The sequence below is a fragment of the Cicer arietinum genome, chromosome 3 (genome assembly GCF_000331145.2).
Source record: "Cicer arietinum cultivar CDC Frontier isolate Library 1 chromosome 3, Cicar.CDCFrontier_v2.0, whole genome shotgun sequence".
Lineage (NCBI taxonomy): Eukaryota > Viridiplantae > Streptophyta > Magnoliopsida > Fabales > Fabaceae > Cicer > Cicer arietinum.
In genome coordinates, this window is record NC_021162.2 from 17,955,242 (window position 1) to 17,966,139 (window position 10,898).

Sequence of the window (10,898 nt, forward strand, 5' to 3'; positions counted from 1 at the left end):
TTTCCCCTTTTTCTTCTTCTTTTTTGAGTCTCTTCTTTGTGCTGATAGAATTTCCAAATCATTTTACAGTTAAGTAGAAGGCGTTGAAGAGTAGGAAGCTATCGATTCCGGATCTTGTATTTATGATTCCTACTTATTCATAAAAGAAGAGATGTAATATAAAGGTTCCTTCAAAATTCTTCTAGCTTTGAGTTTATTGGTTTGATAAGTTGTTTATATGATATCTGAAAAAGTGAAGACTCGGTTGAATAGGTTGTTGCAGTTATTGGTTTTGTATTCATCCATCACCTTGTTTCCTTGTAAGTTGTAGAAGTTGTTCTGATTTGTGTAGACATTTTTATTGATTTTTTAGGTGGTTTTTGGGTTTCGGTTTATCGATTTAATCTGGTAGAATAGTTATTGCAAAATGGAGTCAAAACAGGAAACATCAAGTGTAATTTTGAAATTGATGGGACTTGATAGAGTTTCTTCCCAACATCATACCATTAGAAATAGACAGAAAGTGCTCTCTGAGGATTACCTGAAGAAAGTTGCTTCTATTGGTGTTAGAAAGAAGCGTTCGTCTCAACGGTGTCATTGTTATGGAATGAGCACTGACGAAAACGAAGAATCCGATGATGTTTTGAAAGTGGTCAAAACAATAAGGAGAGATAAGAACCATAATCCATCAAAGGGAAATGGAAAAGAGAATTTATCCTTGTTTGGAACAAAGGTAGAAGGTTTAAGGAAGCTTGAAACGTTGGTTAGTACCGCTAACTCGTTCAGTCTTGAAACAAGTGTGAAAACCGAGCAGGGAAATTTGTTTCTTCAACAAAAGACAAATAATGGGCTGCATAATGTTGTGCACGTAGAAGCTCGATCGTGTAAAAAATTTAGTCTTTCAAAATCTCAATTGGATTTGAAGGATGTAACTTTCAACTCAAGAATTGATGTTTCGAAAGTGAATTCTCGAAAAGAAGGAAATTGTAAGATTCAAAGGAACATTAGATGTAAGGTTGGTGTCGGTAATAGCTTCGCTAGAAAAACCATAATGACCAAACCTATTGATGCAGCTTCTGTTATTACTGATAATTTTGAAACTATGACTAAGGATGATTTGTTTCAGAAATATTGGGGTTTCAGTAAGAATGCCTCTTTGAATTGGTCAATCAATCAGAAAGATCATTCGAAAGATATGAACCTAAAGTCTAGAAGTGAAAAATCACCTTTTTTGTCTTATTTCGTTAATAATGATACTGAGAGTTGTGCTGACCTGCATAAGTTGAAGAAGAGATGTTATGGGAACGATTTGTCTGAAAAGGAACCGATGCCATCTCAATTGTCAAGCTCTGATCCTTCACCTTCCGTCATAGACATGAAGAACAATAAGCACAGAGACAGTAACATGTTGAACAAAATTGCCATGTCTCTTGATTCATCGGTTGATTTCTTGGTGTTTGATGCGATGAAGACTGAGGTTGTTGATTGCTTCAATAATAATCCAACCATGCAGCAATCTGAATCAACGGCCTCTTCAATGACGCACGAAGACAATGATTCTTTAAGTCATGGTTCTTATGTGTCAAAGCAACAACAGGTATGGTTTTTCTTACTCAGAAAGAACTGTTAAGATTGTTCATATTTTTCATTTAGTTGTAGTTCATTCAGGCTCTGTGTGTATAAACATCTTAATTAAGCATTAAAGCATATAAGCACTTATCATATAGCTTATGTATAAACAATTTCTATAACAAAAGATAAAATAGAATCAAACTATTTTCATAAGCTATCTTGAAGAGCTTATGAAATTAAGCTGAAAACAACCTATGAACATGTCATAAATTGTTTCTATAAACTCTGTCAAACAATCTCACAATAAAAAATTTACATGAATGTGTCCTGTTGAAGGTAATTGATGAAATTAGGAAGTTGTTGAACATCTAAATGTAAGATAATCTTATAGGACATTCCTTTCAGTTACGCGAAATGTGTGTTGTAAAGTTGCGAAATAAGCGTAACTTGTCTAAAAACACTAGATAGAAATATTTGTCACTCTAAGTTTCACTACCTACCATCTTACAGAAACCAAGTTATCAAAATTGAAGAATAGTTAAAGGAATACTAACGTGTTGGCGAGTTTCTTTTTTTTTTTCATCTTCAATGAATTTTGACTTTTGATGTTTTGTCGTGGGTATATTGAGATCAAATATATCGTAGTCTTAGAGAGAGTGAGCTTTGATGAAACAGCGATGTTTCAGATTTGTGATCTGGCGGCCATAATGTAATCTGTGTATAAGGTTGCATATATCTAACTATCTGCAAATGCCATAACGGCAAGCTTCTTGAACGGGGCTGTGTTTTTTTACATTGCAGTTTGATATGTTGAATTAGGTTTTAGTGTTTCATCATTTAAACGATATGCAAAACACTATTTTAAATTTATATAAGCAAAAGGTAAATTATACATGACAATTTTATAGTACATACATGTTTTCTAGATTTTGAGTTTTTCTTCGAACTATAAGTTAAGTAGATAATTTTATGAGTTTTTCTGGCACTTTTGCACTTCATTAGATGAATCTTACATTTTGGATGAATTGAATGAACCAGCTGTAGCCGACCCTAGTTAGTTGGAAAAAGCTTGATTGTTATTGTTGAATGAACAAGCTGTCAATGGAAATGACATGAAAAATATGTCATTACTCATATAGATTTTTCATTACGTGTGGCAGCTTGAAAAATATGTATAATATATAACTCTGTACAAAAGTTACCGGGAATAAAATCTGATAGCTGTGTTATAGTGATCACTGGACTTGAACTGTTAAATTTTTCATTTTTGTTTTCCTTAAGTCACATTGTGAAATGTCCTTAATATCTAATCGACGATTCATAATTAATTATTATGTGGACGATCTCTTGGTTTTCGTTGTGATTGTTGTTGTTTCAGTTATGTTATGTTCACTCCTCGTGCACAAAATTGAATACTCATGCTGTTGCATTATATTATTCTTAAGTTACAGGAAACATCGGAATTTCAAGATGATTCAGCGTATTCACTTTGCATCGGGTATGACGCTGATTCTCTTGGAAACTTCCAGGAGGCATATGAAACTAGTCCAATTTCAGTTTTGGATTCTACATTTAGAGAAGACATTTCGGTTATCTCTGAATGCGGCGGTGCTGGTGTATATGGTATGTAACGGTCACGGTGAAGCATATATATGTATAACTTACTCTACATATATCATCGAATTTGTGTGAGAATTTAATTGGCATATGCTACTAGTGTGAATCAATTTTATGCTGACTTCCAATGAGAAACCTTCACCATACTATGTCATAACATCAATTTCAAAATGCAATTACAAAAATGAGGTGATGTGGCAAAACAATGGATTTTTATTGGTTGTATGTGTAAAACTAGTTTACACTGACACTGCATTCTTTAAATCTATCTATGTGAAATTTTGTTTTATTCCTAGTATCTCGTCGTTTCATTTAAACATTAATTTCTTGATTTCTTCAGATTCGTCTGAAGTGGATGATGAAGGACTTGATTTGAATGTTTCAAGTGACGAAGATTGTGAGAACAAATCTGTAGGCGATTTTGAAGAGAAGAAAGATATAGTAGGCTTATCTAGAACAGAAGAAAGTAGGGACTTCTCGTATGTTGTCGAGGTATTAACCGAGGCAGGTATATGTAACAAGAGCTTGCTTAAAGATTTTTCCACATGGCATTCTGCTGAATATCCTATTAGCCCTTCAGTATTTGAAGTCCTAGAAAAGAAATTTGGCGAGCAGCAACTTTGGAAAAGATCCGAAAGGCGGCTTCTCTTCGACCGTATTAATTTAGGGCTATTAGTTATTCTCCATCCGTATTTATATGTCCCGAAATGGGAAAAACCTGTGTCGAGAAGAGTGAATAGTGAACCAAACCAAGACATGATTGAGGAAGAAATGTGGGGGTTACTTGTTTCACAAGAAAATAAAGCCGGTAAGGAATCGATGGATAATATGCTTGGAGGGGAAATTAGGTGGATAGAACTATGTGAAGATGTTGAAGATATTGTTAGAGAGATAGTTAAGTTGTTATCAGAAGAACTTGTAGATGAGATAGTTAGGTTGGAGGATTTTTGAAAACTCTAGCTTTGTGTGCGGCTATAGCATTTTTTTAGTTTAAAAGACATGCCTTGTTAGTGTAAATCAATTTTACGCTGACATCCATTGAGAGTTCAGTTTTGCTACGTCGTTCCACTCTTTTACGTATATTTTGAATAAGAATGTGTGAAGTAGCAAAATGGTGAGTTCTTGTTGGTTGTTAGTGTAAAACAAATTTACATTGATTTTGCGTATCTCTTTTAACTCTTTTTATATATTCATGCAATTCATTTGTAAGTTTAATTTGGAGAGGTTGATTTTATTTCATTTTGAGAGCTTGATTTTGAGAGGTTGAAGAGAAGTAATTAGGTTATAATATAGGTATAGGTTTATTATTGATTCATGTGCTAAAATATTGTATTTCATTTGTATCCATAAAAGAAAAAAAATGGCAAGTGCTTGTGCTTTGTATTTCAGTATACAAACAATAGTTTTGTGATGATTTTTTTGTGCATCTCATTGCATTGAATCAGCCTTCAAATGGTATTTTGAAACGCAAAATTGTTGTAATTTGTTATCTGAATTAAACAATAATGTTGGAGGGATCAAAATATTGTTTGAAGAATTGGAATTGGTGTATTGTTTTTTGAACACTCGAGTTGCGCAAAATCCAGAGGTGTATTAACAAAGATTAATTAATAATTATCGATGTAATAAAAAATGTACGTTATTTAGATTACTTAATAAAAATTATAGTTGATTTGTTGTGGTAACAAGAACTTAAGATTTATGTTGAAATTAGCGACAAAATTTAAAATTCAATGGAGAGAAGATCGATTAGGATTATAGTTTCACTTATAATTTTAATATTTATAATCTTAATTTTATTTTATTTGAATTCTTATTTGTCCTTTTAATTATGAATCACTCTTCTAAAAATATTAACAAAGATGGAATATTCAACCTAAATATATTCTTTGATGGATCACGTAATAAAGAACTAAGATATTGACTTATTTCAAATATTAGTACATATATTTTATAATATAAACAGAAAATTACAATCTCAATTATCTTATAGGTTTATCAATTAATTATTAATCAGTTGATTGATTAAAATATATAAAAGTTGATCATCTCAAACACATAAATAAAACAACAAGATAATAATTAATTCATACTTTGCATCTGTTAGAAATCAAGAATGTTCTTGTTATTAGAAAATGTTGTAATTCAAGTTAAACATTGATTATATGTAATCAATAACTAATTATCCATTTGATTAGTTAGTTAGTTTGTTAGAAGTTAGTTAGAATGAATGTGATCAAAGTTATCTATAAATAGTATAACCATTGTAATAAAAACTAAGTCCATTCATTCACATTAACCATTGTACTAAACTAAGTCCATTCATTCACATTAATTCATCCTTTCTGGTTTACTTCCATTGCAAACAACAATTTAAAACACTAACAATTGGTATCAAGAGCAAGGTTTTTGATCCACAATTAGAGTCATAAACATGAATGAAGTATGAGATTAAAACACAAGTGAAGTGAGGATGAATTCAAGTGCAAACAATGGAATTTTTCCATCCCATATGCCGCATTTTGATGAAAAAGATTGGGATAGATGGAAAGTGCAGATTCTAGCACTGTTTGACTTTCAAGAAGTGTTAGAAATCATAGAAAATGGTTTTGGGAAGCTGGGAGTCAATCCAACAGAGAGCAGAGGTCGAATTTTAAAGAAAACAAGAAGAAAGATTGCAAGGCCACCTTCATTCTTCATCAATGCCTTGAAACAATCAACTTTAACAAAAAATTTGATGCAAGAACTGCAAAAGAAGCTTAGGACATTCTTAAGAAGTGTTATTTAAGAGGAACCAAGGTCAAGAAAGTGAAATTGTAGACTTTACCAAGACAATTCGAATTGTTGAGACAAGATTTCACTTCTTAAGAGATCAAGTTAAAAGATGCAAACTAAAACTCATCTATTGTCAAGCTAAAGTTCAGTTGGCTGATATCATGATCAAGGCTTTGAAGACAACTAGATTTGAAGAGTTAAGAAGATTGCTAGGTGTAAAATCACTTAGATACTTGAATTAAGGGAAAGTGTTAGAAACCAAGAATGTTATTTGAAAATGTTGTAATTCAAGTTAAACATTGATTGTATGTAATCACTGTTAATAATCCATGTCAATTACATGATGAATGACCAAAGGCGGAAGCGTACCTGTGGGAATTGCCATTGATGAAATCTATGATGATAGAGCCAATGGGTTGGGTGATCTTCCTCAGCAAAACACCCTGAAGACCTTGCTCTCTTGATGGGGATAGAGAGAACCAGAGAGTTTTCTCCTTTAGGATTTTGAAACTGAATAGTCTTATTGTGTTTGCCTTGGGGACCATTACCCCTATATATAACTATTATTAGTTATATCCCAAATTGCAGTATTTCCAATTCAGCCCCTCATTAAATTAGAAACTGCCTGGTATCTACACTATTAATTTTCATAACTATTATACTCTTTAGCCATAAACTATTATATATTATTTGACCCCTAGTTTATTGGCTAATTATATAATGACCCTAACACACTTTATTAATTAATTACATATGTGACCCATAAATCTTACAATCTCCCACTGGACACACATGTATCCTTAGGAGTGTGTTAGTCTTTATGACGTCAAAAATGTCATTATAATTACCTTGAGTATAATCCAAATTGTCCCGTCCATTAATCATATCAGCACATGGAACCAAAAAGGCTTTCGTCATAATAAGCATAATTAAACCCATCAATGATCACCCGTACTGACACAACTAAATGACATAGACCCATTATGAATAGTGTAGCATGAAAATTACATGAAGTTGGTCAATGCATGTCAATTTTCAACTGGTCCTACTTTATCGAGTGAGATCATACTATAACTTAAATGTACAAAGTAACCAAAAACTGAATACTTTAAACTTTATTTCTGATCAGAAAGTCCAAATACAATGTATTTGTACTTTACAATTAAACATAGAACATGAATTACATAATGGACGAAACTCCCACTAAAATCAAGATTCCTCAAACTGTAGCACACCCATGTGAGCAGTATGCTCATGAAAGACCTTGGGTGGTAGACCTTTAGTGAGTGGATCCGCAATCATGGAGTTTGTCCTTAAGTGTTCTATGGATATCTGTCCACTTTGTACCTTCTCTTTAACAACTAGGAACTTAATGTCAATGTGCTTTGACTTGGTTGAGCTCCTATTATTGTTAGAATACAGGACTGCTGATCTATTGTCACAATACAACTTGAGTGGTCTTTCAATCCCTTCAACTATTTGCAGCCCTGTGACAAAATTTCTCAGCCAAATGCCCTGGTCAGATGCCTCATGAATTGCTACGAATTCTGCTGCCATGGTTGATGAGGCAGTAAGACCTTGCTTGGCACTACGCCAAGAAACTGCTCCACCAGCTAACAGAAAGACATAGCCTGAAGTTGATCTTAAGCTGTCTTGGCATCCCGCAAAATCCGAGTCAGAGTACCCAGTGATCTCTAACTGGTCTGACCTCCTATATGTGAGCATGTAGTTTCTTGTTCTCTTCAAATATCTCATGACCCTCTTGGCTGCTTTCCAATGGTCAAGACCTGGATTGCTTAAATATCTGCCTAAAATCCCTACTATGAACGCTATGTCTGGACGCGTACATACTTGGGCATACATAAGACTCCCTACAGCTGAAGCATAAGGGATCTTTTGCATTTCTTGAATTTCCAAACTTCCCTTAGGGCACTGTTTGAGACTAAACTTGTCTCCCTTAGCAACTGGGGTGTCCCCTGGTTTGCAATCCTGTAACCCAAACCTTTTGAGAACCTTATCGATATAGCTCTTTTGTGACAATCCAAGAATACCTCGAGATCTGTCTCGGTGTATCTGAATTCCTAATACAAAAGAGGCGTCACCAAGATCTTTCATCTCAAAATGCTTTGATAGAAATTTCTTAGTTTCGTGCAACATGCCTATATCGTTAGTGGCAAGCAGTATGTCATCAACATACAAGACCAGGAAAATATGTCTGCTCCCACTGAACTTATGATACACACAATCATCAACTGTATTCATCTCAAAACCAAATGAGAGAATTACTTGATGAAATTTATGGTACCATTGACGAGAAGCTTGTTTTAGCCCATAAATGGATTTTCTTAGTTTGCACACCATATTCTTTGGGTCTCCCAACACAAAGTTTTCTGGCTGCACCATATAGATCGTCTCATCAATGTCGCCATTGAGAAAAGCTGTTTTTACATCCATTTGATGAAGCTCCAAATTAAAGTGAGCAACAAGAGCCATGATTATTCTTAAAGAGTCCTTCGATGAAACCGGAGAGAAAGTCTCTTTATAATCAATCCCTTCCTTTTGAGTATAACCCTTAGCTACAAGACGTGCCTTATATCTCTCCACATTACCATTGGAATCCCGCTTGGTTTTAAAAATCCATTTGCAACCAATGGGTTTCTTTCCTTCAGGTAATGGGATAAGTTCCCAAACTGAATTGTCTTGCATAGACTTGTACTCCTCATTCATTGCTTCGATCCACTTATCTGAACGAGAATCTTGCATGGCTTGATGAAAGTTGACTGGGTCGTCTTCCGTCATGCCAACATTTTCCTCTACCTCATTGATAAATACTACATAATCATCCGAAATAGCATTTTTCCTTTCTCTAGTGGATCTCCGCAATGGAGCTGGCTCTTGAGGCACTTGTTCTTGAGGATCTTGAATTTGATCTGGATTTTGTTCTTCCTGAACAACCAGATCATCTTGAGTTTGTTCAATAATGGGAAAGTCAATTGGTGGAAGAATCAGTTCTGGAATTGTTACCGATTCTTCCTCAAAGACAAAATCTTTAACCTTAATCTTCCCCCCAAACTCAATATCCTCAAAGAACGTTGCCGTTCCCGTCTCAAAAATTGTTCTCAAATTAGGATCATAAAATTTATAGCCCCTTGATTTTTCTGAGTACCCTATAAAATAGCTGCTAATTGTTCGGGGTTCAAATTTCTTTTCATTCGGCCTATAAGGCCTTGCCTCAGCTGGACATCCCCAAACATGAAGGTGCTTCAGACTAGGCTTACGCCCAATCCAAAGCTCATAAGGTGTTTTAGCCGCTGCCTTAGTTGGTACTCTATTAAGAATGTATGCTGCTGTTTTTAATGCCTCTCCCCAGAGTGACTCTGGCAAGGTGGAATGACAAATCATACTCCTTACCATATCCTTAAGAGTCCTGTTTCGTCTTTCAGCTACACCATTCATGCTGGGTGACCCCGGCATAGTGTATTGTGGGACGATTCCACATTCCTCTAGGTATTTGGCAAATGGTCCCGGACGTTGTTCACCTGAACCGTCATATCTGCCGTAGTATTCACCACCACGATCAGATTTGACCTTTTTAATTCTTTTATTAAGTTGATTCTCAACTTCTGCCTTAAAGGATTTGAACACGTCTATTGATTGGGACTTTTCGTGAATTAGGTAAAGGTAGGCATATCTAGAATAATCGTCTATGAATGATATAAAATATTGTTGACCATTCCAAGAAGGAGTTGGAAATGGCCCACAGATGTCCGTATGTATCAATTCTAAGACGTCTGTAGCTCTATATGCGCCTAATTTCTTATCTTTAGTCTGTTTTCCTTTAATGCATGCTACACAAACGTTAAAGTCTGTGAAGTCAATGGAATCTAAAATTCCATCTGACACAAGTCGTTCAACTCTATTTTTAGAGATGTGACCTAGACGCTTGTGCCAAAGCACCCCTGAATTGAAATTGTCAATTTTCCGCTTAGTACCACGTGATTCCACATTCAAGGTTTCATTATAGTTAGCCACAGTTTCCAACAAATAAAGATTATCATAACCAGAAAGTAAACCGGTTCCAACAACATTCGAATTTAAAGACAAAGTAAATTCTTTATTCCCGAATGAACAATAATATCCTGATTTGTCCAAATAAGAAATAGAGATCAAATTCCGTCTAAATGACGGTACAACAAAAGTGTCTTTTAAATCCAAATAATGACCGGAACTTAATAATAATCTAAATTTTCCTATGGCTTCAACTTCTACCTTCTTCCCATCTCCTACATAGATCCATCTTTCAGTATCACTAGGCTTTCGGAAGTTCAGGCAACCCTGCATTGAAACACTGATGTTAGTAGTTGCACCAGAGTCTAACCACCAAGTGTTTCTAGGTACTGAAGCTAAATTAACCTCAGAACAGACCAAAGACAGAATCATACCTTTCTTAACACGCCAAGCGTGATATTTGGCACAATCCTTCTTCACGTGTCCAGAACTCCTGCAGAAGAAGCAGTTGTTATCCTTAGTCTGCTTCTTTTGTTCTGGACCCTTAGCAGCAGCTTTGTTCTTGGGCTCCTCAATTCTTTTCCTTTTGCCCTTGTCTTTAGAGATGCTAGTAAAGTGAGCACTTTCAGTCCTATCTTGCTTCAGCCTGTCCTCTTCTTGCACACATAATGAAATGAGCTCATTAAGAGTCCATTTCTCCTTTTGACAATTATAAGTCACCTTAAACTGACTGAATTGCGAAGGAAGAGACAGCAATACTAAATGAATGAGTAAGTCATCTGACAACTCAAGCTTTAGACCTTTAAGCTTAGAAGCAATGTTGGACATCATCATAATGTGCTCTCTTATATTTCCCTTGCCTTGATACTTCATGGAAATTAAATTCTGAAGCAAAGAACTTGTTTCAGCCTTATCACTTTTTACAAAGCGTTTTTCCATCTCAACAA

At 34.9% G+C, this 10,898-nt stretch overlaps 1 protein-coding gene across 5 annotated transcripts in view; it reads left to right on the forward strand.

The window, feature by feature from the left end:
- Window positions 1-4,594, forward strand: part of LOC101499857 (uncharacterized) — a 5,577-nt gene extending 983 nt beyond the window's left edge. For 2 of the 5 annotated variants that reach the window (XM_012719723.3, XM_012719722.3), the window contains exons 2-5: window positions 70-164; window positions 353-1,576; window positions 2,997-3,174; window positions 3,509-4,594. In XM_012719723.3, the coding sequence (XP_012575177.1) occupies window positions 407-1,576; window positions 2,997-3,174; window positions 3,509-4,119 (1,959 nt within the window). In that variant the 5' untranslated portion in view covers window positions 70-164; window positions 353-406 and the 3' untranslated portion in view covers window positions 4,120-4,594. Of the gene's footprint in view, window positions 1-69; window positions 1,577-2,996; window positions 3,175-3,508 lie in introns of all 5 variants that reach the window. The other 3 variants (XM_012719721.3, XM_004514023.4, XM_004514020.4) reach the window with 3 other exon arrangements.
- The last annotated feature ends 6,304 nt before the right edge of the window (window positions 4,595-10,898 follow it).